Source organism: Ips typographus, linkage group LG6 (genome assembly GCF_016097725.1).
Source record: "Ips typographus isolate SLU linkage group LG6, UJ_Ityp_2.0, whole genome shotgun sequence".
NCBI lineage: Eukaryota > Metazoa > Arthropoda > Insecta > Coleoptera > Curculionidae > Ips > Ips typographus.
The window spans coordinates 4542746-4563361 of record NC_138427.1 but is presented as its reverse complement, the minus strand read 5'-3'; the positions used below and the strand labels follow the sequence as shown (position 1 = coordinate 4563361).

Sequence of the window (20616 nt, the reverse complement as noted above, 5' to 3'; positions counted from 1 at the left end):
TCACAAACAAAAACCAAACATAAAGTGCTGTATTGTGAATGCCACTGCAAAAAGTGCGAAACTAAAGTGACACGGTTTATTCCAAGTCGATCATCTTGCGTTGATTCATTAGTCTAGCTACCGGAATCCAGTAGACCGCTCAGCTGAGCATCAAATCTTAAACAATTCACAAATTATCAATTTGAATTTGTGGCGCCGCCCAGTAAACGACGCTCCGCCCAAGACTTGCGCCTGTCAAAGCGTTGCGTTTACAGATAACGAAGCCACTAAGCTATCCCCCTCTAGCTATAGCGATCTCTGTTGTTCCATCCATTTTTCCTATGGTGTTATCCTTGTTCTTTGGAAGTTATGCGACCGAAAACAGTGTGGGATTACGGCAAAACGCGTGGTCTTGCCCAGTTGTGGCGCCTGTTCGCCGCTCTGTTGTTTTACTATCACATAAGATTCCACGTGATACGGTCGTTTTGTGGCAAGTTAGTCGCGTCCGCGATGTCGTTCGCTCTACTCATTGGTAACCCGGTCTGGTCGTAAAACACACCGTGACAGTTTTATTGCCTTTAGGCCACGCGCCCTTGTTGTCAGTGACTGTGCAGCTTTTATTTCCGATTTCCTGCTCCTAAACGTTGCCTTTTCCGATATGCCGGACTTTGTGTAAACACCAGACTTTACAACATTTATAGAAAAATGAGTTCGTATCAGTTTGTGAATTCGTTGGCTCAGTGCTACGCTCAACAGGGTAGAGCTGGTGACCAAACTCATCAGGCCGCGAGCCCTGGAGGTGATTACTACAATCCAAATGCAGCCGCAGCTTCTACTTACCCACCAGCGTGCTATTCACCACCTCAAGTAGGCCCTCAAGGGTACACTCCTCACCCTTACGCTACCCCAGCTCCAGGTCATGGACTCCAGCCTATGGGTGATTACACCCAGCTGCAACCTCAGAGAATTCCTGGAGCTGGTGCCAGTTCACATATGCATCATGCCAGTCCTGGTGGTCAAAGTCCTGGAATGCTCAATCCCTCAGCAAGTTGCAAATATGCGGACTCAACGTCCTCAACGGGGGTGGCTAGTCCTCAGGATTTAAGCACAAACGCACCTCCAAGTAGGGCTACGCCACCAATTACAAATGCTGCTCAATCGAGCAATAACAGCAATGCAACTATCACATCAAACAAATCGTCAGGGTTAACTTCACCGTTGTCGGTTAGTACTTCACCTGGGATTAAACCTGGCGTAACGTCTTCAACGGTGTCGCAGAATCTATCCTCACCAGCTTCTAGCACTAGTTCAACATCCAGTAATGATCAGAAGGTTAACACCAATAATAACAACTCCAAGAGTGGAAGTCAGTCGAGCAATCCTCCGCAGATTTATCCGTGGATGAAGAGAGTACATCTCGGTCAAAGTAAGTAGATTCTTTTGTTTTGCTGACAAGCACTAGGGACTTATTTGACTCTCACTCAATCAAAAAGAACGGAGAGCATGTTTTTGATTGATACCCTCCTCTCTTGCAGATAGACGTAAGTCCTCCAAAGGGTTTGTAGATTTTCTTTTCTCTAAAATCCACAATAATGTAGGTAATAAACCATCACGCTTTAATCACATAATTTTACAACTTATTTTACGATTCTTTTTAATTGGACGTAGTAAATTTTCGTAATTTCAACGATAAACGGTTATCAATGACCAGTATAAGCCGCTCCTGATACACTTGGTTATAAAATTTATGTAAGGTCGCGAACCTGAAGGCTTTAATGGTTGTTGACGTTATTTAAAAGCCATTAATCACCAGAAATGGTTGTAGCTACAAGAACGTTTGACATTATGTTCTCCGCTGGATGTTAATCATGCTAGTTTGGATTTTTGTGTTCTTGATAAGCTGCGTGTAAAAAAATGTTTGAGGGCTAAGTGTACAAATATTACATTCCAATTAAAGAAGATGGAATTTGAAATAAATTTGGATAAACAATTATGAGGAGAAATTTGATTGTCATGAGCAAGACAACAAAATAATGCACTTTCCTTTGTTAATTTATCCAGAAGTAAATTGTTTCAAAGACCTTGATGGCAAAATAACTGATTCTATGTAATGCCATGGCAAATAGGAGAATAATGTATTACTCTGCTTCTTAATAAGGTCCTACAAAAAACGTGAATTTTTTACTTTAATGCGATAAATATCCGATTTTAAAATCGGTTATAAGACGATTGTGAAATAAAACTTGATTTCTTAAAACAGTTTTAAGAATTTACATTTATCTTCATATTAATCATTTTGTCATCATCATATAACTTCATGTCATATAGTTCTTATAACTTACTGTATAACATATTAGTATTTTCGAGAGTGTTTTAGACTAATATATTTTTATTATGTACCTGAAAAGCTCAATTTACTTAATTATTATTTATTTTTAAGAAGCAATATTTTTGAATATTGGTATTTGATTGATAAATTGATATTTCTTTTCATACACTCTTACAGAAGTTACTACTTCTTTTAATTTATATTTAAATACTTATTAACGCTGAACATGTTTACATACACTTAGATAGGTAGTTCTTTTCTACAACCAACTATAAGTCAATTTAATATAATTCCCGCAAATCCAGCTCATTAATCCCTGTAAATAATCCGAATATTAGTAAATTATTGAGTAATCCTGGACAAAATTCGTCTTAATTGCTATATGTAAAACGTGTCTAATAATGTTTCCAATTGCAAAACTAGTGCTGCACTTAAATGTACTGGAATATCACCAGTTTCATATAAAACTGTCATAAATGCCTGTTAAGTGAAATTTTATATTTATTATCGCGTATTTGGCTTGAAGTTTGAATCGTTATAATAATATCGAAAATTTATTTATTTTCCTTAATTTTTGTGGCAAAAAATTGCTTATAGTTCCAACTAATTGGTTCTTCTTCATGACATTCACTACTTCGACTATTAGGATCTTCAAGGCATCGTTCTAAAAAAGTCCAAATTTCCACTGGAATATGAGAAGTCTTTAGCATATATTCAATAGAATAGAACGTTCGCACTTAGTTTGCAGTATAGTATTGAAAATTACTCTATTAAATAGTAAATAATTGTAGACCAACACATTTTTAGGTGTTTTACACTAAATACAACAAACAACTCAAATTACTGTATACAATCAGGCTACCTAAACTTTTTAATAATCATTCCTAGAAGAAAAATACTCACGATTTTTAGTTACTCACATTCTAATAAGCTATTGGTAAGTTTCTTAGTAATACATGTTAATTTAAAAATAGACTTAGCCACCATAATTCTTGCATACGATGAAATTGCAAAAGTTGTTTCTGGCTTTTGTCCTTTGATAATATATTCAATATGTGCGGTTTTCAGACCGTTGAGATTTTTTTTTATTAGTGATGTTTGTGTTGTTAATAAGTTATTTTAGTCAATGATCACATTTTATAAACCGCTATTCACAGTCCTAGTGTATGTGATATTGAAGCTCAAGAAAGGATATGTAAAATTTGTGTAAAAAACCTTTTCGAAAACTTTATCCCATTCCTGAAAAATCTATGCAAATGTGGCTATAATTACAAAAATCATATTAGATAATCAAAATGCTGAAGATTTTGAACAAAAATACAGTATTTTCAACTATTGCCAACTTTATGGTTGTCTTAGTTTTTTTATTTATTATATTGAGCTTCATTAGCTGAGGGTCTGTAGGATATTACTGTAAAAGAAATGATAAAAATATACAGAAGGAAATATCGTTTTAGATAGTAGCTACTTTAAGCAAAGAAGTAATGACTATTAATTAGTACCTGCTCTGTCTTGAACAAATAAAATAATGTTTTAAAGGCCTTTTTGTCAATAAAAAAGTTGTTTGAGTATTAAGTAGGTATACCGGTAACTCTATCTTTTTCCTTTCTGGTTTAAGACTTGACCGAACATTTGACATAATTTCTGTTACTTATAGTAAAATGAGGTGGAACAGTAAATTGGTTATTACAAACATAAAATATTCTATTTACCTATTAAAAAAAAAACAGTAATTTTACTTAGTTGATAAGAACAAGAAGGACGTATACAGATAAAAATTATCAACTATTGCTAACGAATGTTTATATTATATACTAAAATATGTAAGATACAGAGATCATTGTGTTAGAGAAATAACTAATGAACTGATAATTTTAGTACAAGTTGTCAAAAGTACAATGGGTACACCTAAATTTGAGATAATAACAATTTTTGCTTGCTCCATTTAAAATAATATGCTATTTCAATGTGCCACACTTTTGCGGTTAACTTTGCATAATTATTATAATTACACTGAAGATAAGATATTATAATTACAAGAAATATATATTTAAAAAATGTTAATTAAGGTAAAGATACAATATCAACGGCTTGAACAATGGTAAAAACATCCAAAATTTACAATCTTTAAGAAAACCAATTCCATTAATTGACTTCAAAACGTATTCTTGAAGATGTTTTTATAACTATTATTAACAAATAATAATAATGTTCTTTCGAAACAGATGAAAATATTTGAAATAAAATGATAATGACTTTTCAACTGAACATAGAACATAGTAGATCTCAAATTATTTGACCAGCCAGTCGATCAAATGAAAATCTAGTTTGTAACAGTTTATCTATAGTTTCTAAATCTGATTCACATCAATTCTCTTTTTTCGAATTAGGAATTAGGACTCGTTTCTCTATTTGTTTTCATACAGCAATGTCCAAAACGTTTTAAGAATTAGGAAATAAGTTAAACAAAAATTTTTTGTCGTAAATAACATAAATAACACATCAAGTGTTTGATCAATACAAGAAATTCACGGTCAGAAATCTGATCTGATAAAAGTATGTAGAATTTTTTCAAAAGATAAACTGAAAAAATCATGGATACTTTTGCTTTTTTTGTAGTGTTGGACTTCCTTCATTACTACAAAAATTTAATTGAAATTAAATTAGAAAATTACATTCTCAAGAAAATCGTGCAAAAGTACTAGGTCTGTTCGCAGAGGCAATCTCCGACTGATTTCCAACTCAGAAACAGTAAATGTCAAGTTTCATTGGTTGAATGCTCACGTGACTATGAGGTTTTCTGACTTGTGGCCAATGGATGTAAGTATTTCTCTGATTACTAGTTGGAGATTCTCTCTACGAACAGACCTAATAACTTTCCTCTCAAACAAGTTGCTACTGGTCTCTTGGCACTGAGAGGACAGTAATGATTTTAACACCTAAAAGACAGTAACTTTAACTCTCAAAATTTGATATAAATAGTTGAATAAAATGTACAGTTTCTTCCAACACAGTTTTCTGGTTGGTTGACATATAAAGTCATTTACCTTAGCTATCTACGAACTTAAGGTCATCGTCTTTTTCTTCTTCGCCTATTACTGTCGACAATCGACCAATTACGATAATGGGCAATCATCTATGATTATGGACATTTTCGATGGGCAGAAAATTGGCTGTGATCGGGCGGCGAATTTACATTTAAGCTCTTAATTATCTCTCCTCTCCCTGGTTCGCCCGTATTCCGTTTATAGTGCTTATCTGAAACACCAACCAGCTTTGGGCTTTCCGAGTGTATTATTTAAAGGTAATGGCTTCATACAGGTCGCAATTTCATGAGAGTAAAGTTGTTAAAAGTATTGTAGTTAAGATGTGAAGGTTTGAACATAAGAATTAACCGCAAAAGGCTGCGTCTGTTATCGGGCCTCTTCCTGTTCCCTCATTCACAAAGTAGACTGCCATAGATCATGTTAAGTCAAAAGAAATTTAAGAAGCCTTTGGTTACAAACCGCTTGACTCCATTGTTCAAAGCCAATTTAAAAGAGGGCAACCGCACACAAACTTATAAGGTTGTTTCGCTTACTTTACGATGTGAAGATAGGGCAATGAAATTTTCACCCCATATCAATTTGAAACGGTCCCCGATTCTGAAACTGATTTATTGCGGGCTTAGGTTTGTGTGTTTTTTAGTTACCTTTAATAGAATATCACGCATGGATAGTTGCAACAGCTGGAAAGCAGCTAGCAAAATATTAGTCACTCAGCTTCGTAACCGAATCAACCCATAACGTGGACACTTGAACTTTTAGTACTATATGGCAATACTGTACCCAACCTACGTAAATATAAATTTCAAAAACAGGTCCGTAAATTAGATGCGTTGCCTATATAAATTATTTGAACTGTTCCCATAAAGCAACTTTAGACAAATAATTATGAATAACTAAATGTTTATTAATTAACGGCCGTTATAAATTACCTTTAATTTATTGCTTTTTTTACACACCGGGTATTTAAGAATTCAGAGTTACGGTCGGGACGTAACCGTATATTATGTGCTGATTCGTATGTGTACGTTGGTAATTTAAAGGCAATTTGTCGGAATCCGAGTTATCCTTTAATGAGCGTCGGAAAAACTTTTACCATATTAATTTGCGTAATGTGAAAGGTGTTTGATTTATTGGCCTCGCTAGGATATCGTAGTAAAATTTAATTGTTATTTATGTGAGATTATTTAATTAGATTGCGTTTTTTATGCAACTGCTATGCTAATTGCCCTTCTGTTGTTATTTGAATCGCTAATGTAATGAAAGTGTGCTTGCTAGTCCCATTTAAAATAAAGACTCCATATAGAGTTTCTCAATGCAACATTTTGGTTTTTTACAAATGCACATAAAGTTTTGTGTTGTGGTAATAAAACAACTAAAACCTGGATTAACAAACTTAAACAACGTGAATTTGCAACCTAAACAGCTAATATTAAGGTTGAAATTTAAAAATATTAAAACTAAATGATTAAAAAATGCAAGCTGAAAGTTGTGCAACAAAATCACATTTTTTTGGTTAAAACAAACAATGAGCTAAATTTAAACTAAAAGTTAAGTTAATGGAAGTTAAATTTGTGCTTTAGTAAGTATTGCTTTCAGACTTAGATCTGGAACAAAATGAACCAAAACTTTCCTCTTTAGCTTTTCATGTTTCCGAGATATTACACAACAAAAAGTTAAAAACATTTCAGTGGTCTAAAAAGTGTCAAAAAGTGCAAATAACGTAAATTCAGCTTTGAAAAGTTTTTCTAGCCTTAAAAATCCACACACAAAATGAATTTTAGCAATAAATTTGTTAAATTACAGTTCTGACCCGAAATTAGTCGGAAAAGAGTATAATCAAGTCAATTTTCAAGTTCCTCTAGATAAAATTAAGCATTCAGCTTGAAATCAATTTTTAGATACTTTTAATATGATTATTGGTGAGCGTTGTTTTTATTTTTTATCTTGTTTCAAGTCGAACTGAAAGCTAGGAATTCTTCGTTTATTGTATGATGAAAGAGATTATAGCAAAAAACTCAAATTACAAATGTACAAGTTATTTTATAGTGTTTTTCAATGTCTGTATTCGTCATTTGTGCTAAAAATAAAATTTGTTGGGTTAGGGTCCTACAGGTTATAAAAAAATGCAAAATAAACCTTTTTCAAAAATGTGATATGTAAGCAGATTTTTTTTCTTTAAAAAGATTTCAATCAAAATCATATTTTTTGGCAATACTGAATTGGCTGAATTTAAGTAAACCTTTAAGTTTCGGTAATTTAAAAAACTATTAAAACCACATAATTAGACATCTAACGGCCTAAAAGAGTCAACTAATCCGACGTAAATCAAAAGTTGTCACTTGGAGGGTCCGTGGCAGCAGTCGAGGGATCGTTTCAAGACCATAAATCTCTTGAGTGGCGGATTGAATGGATCGACCTACGGGACACGAACCCATGTACCAGTCGGTTTAAAAATTGATAAGGTGGTCTCCCGATCACTTTTTACACGACTTTATGACTCAACAGGGACTAGTGGTAAAGCATAAAAAATTGCTGGTAATGTGGGATGATTGTGATTACTTTTGGTTAGCTCAATCTAGAAATTTGACCTTCTACGCTTCATCTGAAAACATCATCATATAATCCGTGTTGTGTCACATAGCATAAAAAAGCAGGAAGTTTCTGTGAGAAATTATTGCAAAATTAATAGTTATTTTTATCACTCCAGCTTAATAAATTGAATTATGGTCGGGCGACCTTTATGAAATGGCAGCGATAACGTATGTCTTTTGTATATGCCATATTTTTCGAGACGTAATAAATGAATTAAGACCTTGAAAGCAGAGCGTGATAGAAAGGATTAAAATAATAGCGGAATTAAATTAGATTAATAGGATATTACAAAAATGTGTGTGGTTTTGTAAATGTATTAATTTCACTAATTATTATTGTTGCTATTTTAAGTGGTTTTAACCTAATTTGTTGCTTGAAAATTAAATAAATATTTATGAAGCTATTCACTTTTTAAGTTAGGCATATATATTTTGTTTTTCAAATTTAAGATAAATATGATCCAAGTGTGACGTCTTGTTATATAAAAATTATCAATGTTGACATATCCTGCCTTTGGGTTAGGAGGTTATCAAAAGTCACCTTTGCCTAAAAATACAAGAAAAATTAGGGAATAGGTTCGTTGAACTATTACAACAGTGTTTACCCAAAAACTTATCTTCTCGTCAAATGACCTATAATAATTATGTCCGGGTTAGTTTAGCAGTCGATAAATTTAGTGCAGGCTTTTAAAAATTGAAGTGTGTTTAACATGACGGAGATTTTCCCGGGATAAAACCGAGCGAGCATATGACCGAACGACTGTTATTAGTATAATAAGGCCCTTTCGTGTGAAATATGAAGTGGTTACTCGAGGTAACGATATAATGGCTCTATTCGTTGCTAAACCACACGAACCTTGTTCCCTCCAATTTTGCCGATAAGGACATGACCCCTTCCGCACTAAATCATGTCTGGAACTCTTCATTTTTTTTTTGAATTGGAAGCAGTTTAGTTTTGCTTTCAAGCAATCTGGTAGTAGTTTTTCTAATACTAAAATTTCCAGTCTTATTTTAAAGAAGTCTGTTATTGTAAATCAAACTTAAGTTTGGAAATGCTTTAGTATAACAATAATTATAATAATACACACACAATAGACAGTCAAGAGCAAGAGCAAATCATATGAAGAGCAAGGGAGAATAACGATAAAGGTCAATTAGTTTCCGAAAAAATGTAACCATGCTTTTATATTTACTTTTTTATGTAGTTTTTGGAGCTTCCAAGGCTTCCAGTAGCTATTTATGAAATAATCGAAAAAGCAGTTCAAGACGTACATATTAAGATTTTACGAGTTTTGAAAGTTTTGCTACAATTTCCAACAAGAAAAGTCAAAAAGTCTCAAAAACGATAGAGTTGACCAAAGACCAAATATGAAACGAATGACTTGAACTGAGTTTACTTCTTCAAATCGGGTAAACGCGGGCACGACTCAACTGAAAAGAATCGAATATTTCGGAAATGGTTAGAATAACGAAAATATTTACTTAGAATAAGGTAAACGCTGTTACAACTGGCAGAGCGTTAGTTTCAAATTTAATTGGTTTTATTTTTGTTTTTTGAACACCCTGTATATGCTCAATTACGTTGCAGTTAGCACGAGCTAAAAAAGCAGTTCAAGACAAACATTCTGAGCATTTTACATTTTCTAAAACCTCAAAATTGGCGGAAGAACGGAATTTTCAAAGTTTTGATGCAATTTCTAAAAAAACGTAAAAAGAGTCGAATATATCGGAAACGGTTAGAGTTTGGGAAATATTGCTAGAGACAAAATATATTTAGAATGTTTTTCTGCACTTAGTGGACTAGGTGGTGGTTTTGGTTTTTGATTTTTGAACACCCTTTATATGATCGATCGTGTTGTGATTAGCATGAACTGAAAGAGGAGTTTAAGACAAACATTCTCAGCTTTTTATAGTATCTGACACCCCAAAATTAGCCGAGAAACAAAATTTCAAAGAAAGAAAAAAAAAGACGATAAAATTTAGATATACGATTGACTACTATTTCGAAAATAATGTTAATTGTACATGGTGCCTCAAAATTACATGACCAACCAAACTTACTTTTTAAAAAATACGATGCTTTATTTTTTATATCAAATTTGGATTTTACGATAAATTTTGAAACACCCTGTGTGATTAAAATATGTCCAGAAATATAATAAAAAGACAATGTAGTGGTGTCAGTGGCTAGAAAGTAAGTTGGTTTCAATGGCAGTTTCTGAGATATTTACAATTAAATTTGCTTAGAACAATACAAAAGCGAGTTTTTTTTTCAAATGGGACACCGTATATATTATTACGCTATTACATTCTTCCCATCCAAAGCTTCGATACAACTTCATGTTCTTTATTAAAAGTGTGCAGTTTCTGAGATATATACAGTCGAATTTGCACTAGAAAAATATTATACAGTGTTGGGTTCAGTGGCCAGAATGTTAGTTATCTTTAAATAGGACACCCTGTAGGTTATTACGTCATTGAGATTATTCTCATCCTAAGCTACGATTTGACGTTTTATATCCTTTTTATGTGTCCAGTTTTGAAGACTTCCAGAAGATTGTTTCGTTTGAAGATTGTCCAGTTGCAGTAGAAAAGATTGCAATATTGTTGTCAATTGTCAAAAAGTAAGTTTGTTCCAATGGCACACCCTGTATGTCTTTTGGATTCGTTTTATTTTCTTTACTATATATGTAAAATAGCTATTTATGTAACCAGTTACGAAAAGATCGATTTTGTGTAACGAATGAATGTTTGTAGGGCGAGCGCAGCGAGGTCCTACAATTTGAATGAGTTACACAATAAGACATTTTCGAAACGTGTTGCATACATAATTTTTTCTAATTTTGACCAAAAAGCGGTAAAAACCATCTTTTAAAGTGATTTAACACAAATATTCACTTTCATAGCACCTTGTATAAACAGTGACAACGACATGTTATGATGGATGTCGCCCATATGTTTCTACGGAAATACATAAAAACAGGGAGTGATGAAATGAACTTTTCTTAACCAGTTACATAAAGTGATACTTTATGTAACTAGTTACATAAAGTAAAACGTTTTGTCACTCTAATCAGTTTTGAAAAGTGTCACTTTATATGCCAAAATTAGAAAAAATAAGTTTTTTCAAATGATACACCCTATATGGTATTACGTCTTACGTCGCTTTTTTACTAAATATATACAGTTTTTGCGATATTCACAGTTCAAGCTGTCTGTAGTTATCGTATTAATTTTTACCGAAATTATTTGAAAGTCAAAATGCTATTTAATAATAATTATTAATTTTAAATTTTCACAAACAATAACACACAAACAATGACTGTGGTACAACATGTCTCAACTTGGCATCTTCTTGTGCTCAATTAACATGATTGAGCACTTTGATTTTTCTTACAAATCTTGTTAAAAACGTTGTTGGTAAATTGTAAACTTTTAATAATTGTTAGTATCTGTGACGGGTCTCATTATTTAGCAATGTAGATAGATCATTACTCAAGGTTATATCACGGTCAAGGAAAATCTCGATTAAATCAAATACTTACCAATGAATTGCTTCACGCTTTGATAAGCAACTTGATTTCATCTCCAACCAAATTTTCGCAAATAGAGTATCAGGACTGTTACATTTCAAACATTACTTAATAGATAATAATAAACAAGATATTCGAGGAACAATTGAGTATACTTGAAATTTTAGGTACATCTACATTATAAAAAAACAAATCGACGCGTTAAGAGAAATCGTTCTGACCAGTCCCACATAACTGATCAATTGGAAGATAAAGATAATTGCCCCCCGATACGAAATTAATCTTTAAACGAAAAGAGATATCGATAAGTAACCAGATACCGGAATAAATCATGCACCGTTGTCAGCTGATAAGTTTAATAATAAAGATATCTCAATTTTCAGTATCACGCAGTACTCCTCCCCGGCCAATAATAATTATTGCACAGCCACAACCAGAATCGCGTTTATTGCTTCGTTTTTGTTGCGATGGTTTTATATAGTAGCGTCAATGAGAATCGCAAAGGGCGGAGAAAACGCTTTTCGGCCGAAGACATTGAAGCCTCGGGAAGCAACAGTCTGTTATTATCTCATTCGCGTATACGGCATCATCGGCCATTCTTGCGCTCTGCGAGCCCCGAGTGAGATGAGAAATGTTGTTTTTGACCTCAAAGGCAAATAATATTTTGAACGGTCCTTTTTGCTTTGTTTGCATACAACGCTACGAGATTTATCTCAGTCGCGGCCCTGCTTGGAGACTTATCGAAGAGGAAGCAGGAAAACCAATAACGTTAGGCGAAGACTAACCGAAGCTCCATTGTTTTGCACCAATTTGCGTGCCAAGATTCTATGCAAATCGCGCAAAGTTGTCGGATTAGTTTTTTCTATGGAATGAAGTGTAAAGACTCATTTATACTAGCATCGCCTACACAAAAGAGCACACCTCCATGGCTCTACTTTCTGGTTAAGTAGGTGTAAAGTAGTAATTAGTTGTCTGGACTTGTTGTCACGCTATTAAACGCCAAACCAATTGTTGTAAATTTTGCTTTTGACTGAAAAAAGTTTTCTTTTATATTTTTAAGGTATACATCAATAAAATTCAATTCATCTAGTACTAATTTATTTAAAAAAACAAATATTTTTAGTCATGGGGATGAATTTTGTAAAAATATTGGAATAATGTGAACACGTTCAAAAATTACTACCTATTTTGTAAGTTACAAGCTTAGAAGGATGTATTGCAGAACTCTGTTCGTTATATAAAATCGAACTTTTTATTACTAAGTAGTTACATATTACAATGTTTTTATCCACTTGATGACAAGCTAAACTAGATCTTATTATAAATATAAAAGTGAGATGATATATAGTATCTTATTCCACATATTCGTGGTTAAAAAAAAAATTGGTAGTAGTAAAATGGCTGTTTCAAAAGCTTTGTTGATTTGAGATATCTGCATGGATGGGATAAGTAATGCTGTGTACTGATTTACAGGTCTATATACAAATTATCGTGCAAATGGTCAAAACCCATATTCAGAACAGTTTAGAATCAATAAATGAAACAAACAGTTTACCCTGAGTGCACGAAAAACAAGTTTGATAACGATTTTCTAAATGTAATTACATTTTTCAAAGTTTAGTTTCAATTTTTGGGGTGCATGTGCATCAAATCATTGTAAAACAACTAATAGGTACCATTTATTTTGGGGTCTAGCTGCCTTTTACCACCTTAATTTTGCCTGTGTTATTTTGTTAAAATGAAGTGTTTTAAGCATTTTGTTGTTTTATGATATCAGGTTTCTAAGATTTCCTGCAACAATGTGCATTATATCTGCAAAGACACATCCATTTTACTCTAAATTAGGACAAGTGGTTTCTGAGAAATAATAATAGAAATTATGTTTTTATTATGTAAGTTTATTTTCTTCATAAAAATGCTAAAATTTAGGTACCTTGATTTTGGTGCAAAAGCTTCTTCAAAGTGGTTTTGATTTTATGGTGACACTTCGTGAAAAATGAGGTTTAAGATGATCAATTGGTACTTATAGTAGATTGATTGACCTTTTTTAGAATAATTTCTGTCATCAAACACACTTCATTAGCTCTTTTAAGATTCTGAAGCTGTCTCTTTGAAGCCTTATTCTTCAGGTTCCTCAGACACTATATTAATTAGTTTAATAACCTTCTTTAGTTTTTGACACTATAAGTGGTTTTGAACCTTCAAAGACATTTGGTGTTTCTATTTAATTTCCAAATCAACTTTAGAGGGTTTTTAACTTTTAAATGACTTTGGTAACATTGTGATTGTGTCTCATTTTTAGTAACAATACTCATTAGAGAGAAAACATCTAGCAGTATAGGAAGACAAGAAACAAGTTTTAATGAATTAACCAAGCTATGGAAATTGGAAATAAGAATTGCCCAGGGACGTACCACGACAAAATATGGGGTAAAAATAATAACTGGGACATATGTGAATATGTCTCACTTGAATATTTGATGATTTGTCGTATTTTTGATCATAGAGTAAGTGGCATTATAAAAAAAGCTGAGGGAAATTATCCTTATGTGATTATATATAGAATGTGTGAAAAAAAGAAAAATATATGTTATTTTATATGATTTCTAAATGAAATATTAGAAGATGATTCCTTTAGTCAGGTTAGGTTAAGTTAAGTTTTAAACAGATGTCGGAAATTGCTTGTTTACTGAGATAAGTAAAGTTCAAGTAAAAAAAAATAAATCGATCCAGTGGCGTTTAATTGGTCAATACAGCAAATTCTAATTGAGAAACTAACTTTCTTTGTAGCTTTTCTTTTTTTCACATAACTAAAAACGCAACTTTGAGTTTTTCTGTTTTCTTTATATTTCCCTATATTTTCAAAAAAGTAAAAAAATAAATAGATATTACGGTAACTTAGTTTAAAAACTATTCGTACACAATCCATAACCCTCTTCAGTTTGGTACCATAATTAGCAAACACTCTGTATAAGCGAATCCCTAGACAGAACCAGAAACAAGCTCTTGGGACACACATGGTAAGTGTTTAGTTTTTGTAACTTACCAGTTAAATTAGTTTAAGTATTAGATTTTATTTCAAAAACACCCAATATATTTCAAATTTATCACACTGTAAAATAGGCATCAATATACTCCGAAATGACTTTTTCGAGCCCTTGTAATGATATTATTATCGATAATAAAAATATCGCTATGTCGACTAAAATCAAGAAATGTTAAAGCAACTGCAAAGCATTGAATTACAACACCACACTACTTTTTTTTAATAACACAACCCATTACTTTTATTAGTGTATCATATTGCGCCTTGATAAATAATCTCATTCATCCAACAACTTGGAAGCGATAAACCGTGTAAATAATTGCCAATTAAACGATATTCAGTTATTATAACAACTGTTTATAGAATTACAGACTACGTTAACAATTTTTTTTTTTAATTTAGTAAGTTTTCTATTGCAATTTTGTCTACCTTGTTTCGTGTAATCGTTAACTTTTCCGAGAGTGCGGCACCAAAAGACCAACTTGATTAATGATCGCGTAATCAGAAACTCGATTTAATTATAGGTTTTAAAGTGACGACGCAACAATAGCACGGGGGAAACCATCTGCCGTTAAATAAAAAGCTCCCTCCCTTGAGCTTTGACTGTCGACCGGGCTAATTACTTGGGGATTTGCGGTATAGTTATGACTGTTAAGAGATTTGCGATGACACTCAATTAAAATTACAATTTCCTTGTTAAAAAGATGTTCAAAACAAACACTTATATGCGGTAAACTTGTAATCGAACGTGCGCCTCTTCAGAAAGCTCCAAATAAAATTTATGGCAGTCGGGGTCGTAAGTCGTTGCTCTTGCCCGCATTATTGCTTGACAGCACACTGGAACTGGGGTTTATGTTCGATTGTCCAGTGAAATATTCACCTGTTGACTTGCCTTGCTTTTATGACACAATTACTTCTAGCCAAGTCCGACAAACGATTTTGTTAAAACTTCTTTAAAGTAGACCAGTCACAGAGTCAACCACATGTTGGAACCAAACTTTGCACAACCAGATGTTTTTCACATTACGCGGCATTATTTTGAAATATGTCCCAAGGGCAATAAAACAAGTCCACTTTTACTGCTTTTGGGTTCCCGCTTCTTTTGTTCTAGCTTTCTGACCCTATTGTGCAATTTGCACCAGCTTGTTCAGAAAGAAAGGACGGTACCCTGTAATTTCTAGTCATTTGCATGTTGACAAACCAGATGTTTGTAATAATCAAGTTTGTAACCAAAACTTACCTATTAATACATTGATGACTATTTGCTATGCTAATTACCAATAACACCTGCGACAAATATATTTTGCATACAAAAACTGGGTTGGGCTAATACTACGACTTCAGGTATTTATGCCAGGATGTATGGACCTTGGTGAAATTTAACTCATTAATTTATTTTGACAAGTAAATTAGCGTGGCCGATACCGAAACATCCATGCTAAACGTTTACATGAATTAGCTATGTTATTAATGTATTTTTTTAACCAAAATGTAAAACAAAACGATGAAAAATTCATGAAGAGTTATTGAATAAAAATTTCGCTTTTTATATAAAAGAGTTCTTTGTTTTAATGAACAAAACTAAACACGATACAGATAGTATTAGATTTTTATGAAAAAAAATGATGATGATTTCACTTATTATGTTTTACCGGCTGAGTATAATTTTATACACTAATTCCTAATATGCCAATAATGACCACTAATTTCCAATAAATCCTTGTAATGGCCATTAATTTTTAATAATCTCCATTGACACGTAGCAATACAATACTCATTTTTTATTTAAAAATAGCTAAAAGAGAACAAAACACCGGAAATATGCATGCAACACTTTCTACCTTCGCCTCTATCTAACAGAAAACTAGGTACAATTCTGTCATAAGATAAGTGGTAATAAAACATTAAATAATTTTAATAACAAAAGTAACAATATCTCAAAAACGGACCGTCAGTTCATTCATAGTTTATTTGTTATTTGAGTGAAATTAATTTTTGGAAAGAGAAGTTACGTCATTAAATTATTTACCATTACTTTTGGGACACCCTGTATAACTATCATATTGGTTATTTCTATTATTTTGTTTTACTTTCTTTAAAATTCTATAAAATCAGCAGTAGAATCTAGTACTACTTCCTACTTAGTTTTCTTGACACTATTCTCTTATGCAAGCTGAAAAATAGCCAAATAGCCAGTGGATGAGTATATAATTCAAGCTTCTTGGCGTAGGTGTGTGCTCTGTGTCTGCAAAGTTATGAAACCAAACAAACTGTTACGTACCGCAATATACCACGTCTAATTTATAGCCTCACCGGTGCGAACAGAGCAAATGCCTTTGATGACACAATGGGATGTGGGTTAGAAATAGAACAATTACCATCATGATGGTTTAGACAAATAAATAAAAGAAAAAACGCTTTGATAGAAAGTCAAAATTAATTGCCATAACTGTAGCAGTAGATGTAGTGAATTTACTTACACAACTTAAATCCCATAAATAACAAAACAATGATATGTCGTTAATTAATAGAAAAAAAAGTTACAAGAATTCTGAATCACGATCTATATAGCTAATGAGACACGCTTCTTATTAATAACATATTACCTTCGGGCTATTGCAAGGCTTCACCTTGCTGAAACAATGGCGGAACAATTTTAAAAGTACTTAGGGGAGCTGGAATAACGAGTTAACTTTATACAGCAAAACGCAAAAAATCTGCAACTACATTCGACTTTATACACGTTTGCATTCCAGCTCCTTTATCCTGTTAACAACGTAAAAAATCATTCTCTATTCCATTGCCACATATATCTTTTTATATCTACACCGGACCGAGAAAAGTTAAAAATAAAAATTTCTCACATTAGTCTTTCCGAGATTCGGAAAGTTGTTTTATAATCGAATTTATATTGTTTTGAGTTCCTTTATGTACGCCGTGAGTTGTTATGGTTTAAGTGTTACAAGCTTTTATTGACAGAATTATCGGCCGTAAATTTTGATCAAAGGAGGAAGGATTCGCTTTTAGCATTACTCGTGGTCGATTAATAATTATTCGGTTTATGCTACATCTCGTTATCTAGGATTATGTTAAGTGCGAATTGTGTATACTTGAATAACGGAAAAAAAGCAGCTTTGGTGATAAAACAATAATATACAAGCACGTTGAAATGGCAATATGTTGTATGTCATGTGGATTTGGGGTGTGATATTTTGTAAATACTTACCGTGAACGAGTATGTGATTGTCTATTTAAATGGAGAATGGAGTATTATAATTTTTGGTTGTATTGTGACATTAGTAAACTAGATTTGAAGTGATGATATTCTAGATTAGAAAGATGCATTAAAGTTACAAGTTTGAGAGTAATTAAAGTAATTAATTAATTATACACATACATGGTGGGTTATATGGGAAAACTTACACAGAATTTTATAATTTAGAAGAGTTTTTTTAAGTAATTTTATTTAATCCTGTAGTAGGTAGTTAACGATCATAATAAACTATTAACGATCATATATACAGGATGTCCCACCGGAAACCGCGGTGAATATTACAAAAACTGCAAAAGTGCTTTTTGAAAATTTCAGGTTCAGTAATTGGTTTGGGGCCTTCATATCTAAAATATTTTAATTTTTTAAGTTCATAAGTTCTTAAAGTTGCTACCTACTTCAATATAAAATAATGTTGAAAAATGTTTATGTAACACCCTATATATTTTTTGATGAGTTAATAGATCTTTTCTTGTGATTCTAAAAAAATAAAATAAGTTGACATTTGGGTCACCCGTTTCCAAATTATTGGTATTTAGAAATTATTGTGATTTTATTATTTTTCTAAATTATCGGTTCTTGTCATGAATAATGTCAGTGGGCAGATCAAATTTGACATCACGATGACGTACTTTAACAAAACCATGTATCTGTCAAGTTACCTCATCGTGACATTCGGTCCCTTAATGACGAAAAATGTCAACTTCTACCTTGAAGAGTCTGTAAATTATATTTAAACAGTTGGGAAAGCTGAAATTGTAAAAGCACGTCACGTGATCGTGACAATTTAAATTCTCAGCAGACAACACTGTAAAGTTAAGTTAAAGCTTGTCAACAACAGTCACGTGACCCAGAAAATGTCATCTTTAACCTTAAAAACTTTGTAAATTATCATTAGATCGTGGCAATTTAAATTTGGAGCAGGCAACCCTGTTAAGCTAAATTGACATCTCTCACAAACAGTCATGTAACCCGGGAAATGTCTACTTTAACTTTGAAATCATCCAAATCCATGACAAATGTGATTTTAAAACAATTTCTTTCTGCAAAAATAAAGTAGCCATAAGCTGTCTAATACGTACCAACTCTGTACATTCAAAATTATCTATTTATTATTATAATAAGTACTCTATTATCTGACTATCTATTATCTGACAATTTTGAATAAAAACCTCATGGAAAGCTTCTATTATGTCATTTAGCAGAATTTCTGTCAGTCTGTTTTTACTGTTTTAATTATTGCCAAGTTTTCTAAAAAATCCGTCACTGTGCGTCTTCCTTTTTATAATAGTTCTCTTTGTTGATCAACAATTTAAAGAAAGAAAATTCAAACAGCTTCATTTTTTCAAATTAATCAATATTTGATTAATTTCTTAAAAAAAAAAAACATTTAACACCAATATTTAGTATACATAAATCATAAAATTAACGTACAGACTGGAAACAACATTGTGGATTATGGAACGTAGCCAGAAGCATTCTTAGCAACTTAGAGCACTTTTTTGGAGCGTTGCTCTATTCGTGTTCAATTAAAATCTATCTCAGTCCAACAGGCCGATTACGGGGGTGCCACTGACAGATGTCAAGGCGAATCGATTACTTTTCATGAAATATTGTTGTCTTCACTATAATGTCTTGGACGTTGCTCCTATGCAGTTAAACAATTTTATTTCTACTCTTAATATGCAGACAGACACGGTGCAATTAGTGATTAACTAATTTTTACTATCGGTTTTCTTTATTTGGTAGTAAAATTGAACACGCGAGGCCATTGCGGTTATTTAAGTGCTTTTATTAGTATTATTAGAATAGTGACGTAAAAGACTTGTTCACACCAAATAGGAAAAACTTCTCTGCGTGTGGTTTGACCTTAATTCTATCACTTTCCCCTATTAGCTAATTTTTATTAATGTACAAACAGAGAGGTGTCTTCGTCCGCCCGAAAACGACCAGTTATTCTGACAGATACACGATCTGCCTACAGTGAGTCAGGTATCTCAAAAAGCTTTTTAGTTTTACACCATTCTGTTTTCAGATATCTTTGTAGTACGAGGTCATATCCCATGTTTTACATGTTTATACTCAAGAATAGTTGCACAAATCTGCAGTATTGCTGTGTAATCAAGTTTGGGTGGTCACAGTGATGATAACTGGCGTCGTGTGAAGCAACGTTGCTTGCAGTTAATGAGACTGGCCAAAAGATTTGCCTTTGGACTAAACCACTAGACTATCCTATGGCTTATATCCAGTTATTTATAATCTGGAATATTTAAACTACAACCGCCGCTTATTTACGAGGTCACTTCAAGATTTATGGCTCGGCATTCTTTCTTCGTTTTGGATTAAAAACGTTGCTGTCTCAGTCTAACTCGCGCATTTTTCTATATCGCTCAACAACAGGTATGTGGTGGTAAAATATTGCTTCTCCTAGTAGCATTTGCCTTTTAAAAAATTATATGCATATTTATACTTTATTGGGAGAAGCGACAGAGATTGTTATCGGCTGATTTATTGTGGTAAAATTAAAATAACATTATCTCAGAGGGAAATGTGTTTTAAATAACATAGAAGCCGCATTTTTCGTATTTCTTGGAGTTTTCAAGCGATAAAGTGTCCGTTTTGGCTGACTTGTACTCATGCATCAATGACATGATAAATAGCCTAGATGGGGGCTAAAATTCCTAGTCTGTTCCAGATAACGTAACAACCACCCCCCTAAAAGTCAGTTCCTTGACCTTGCAAGCATTAACAAACCCCTCTAAGAAGCAACGCTGCAAGAGTTTATGTTTAAAATTTAATTGAGAGATCCAATCAAGTAGC

The 20616-nt window shown here is 32.8% G+C and overlaps 1 protein-coding gene across 3 annotated transcripts in view; it reads left to right on the top strand.

Moving 5' to 3' along the window:
* The first annotated feature begins 321 nt into the window (after window positions 1–321).
* The window catches only part of Scr (homeobox sex combs reduced), a 40210-nt gene continuing 19915 nt past the window's right edge, over window positions 322–20616 (top strand). Inside the window, exons 1-2 of one of the 3 annotated variants that reach the window (XM_081981583.1) lie at window positions 322–1405; window positions 1515–2203. In XM_081981583.1, the coding sequence (XP_081837709.1) occupies window positions 685–1405; window positions 1515–1660 (867 nt within the window). In that variant the 5' untranslated portion in view covers window positions 322–684 and the 3' untranslated portion in view covers window positions 1661–2203. Of the gene's footprint in view, window positions 1406–1514; window positions 2204–20616 lie in introns of those variants that run through there. The other 2 variants (XM_081981582.1, XM_081981581.1) reach the window with 2 other exon arrangements.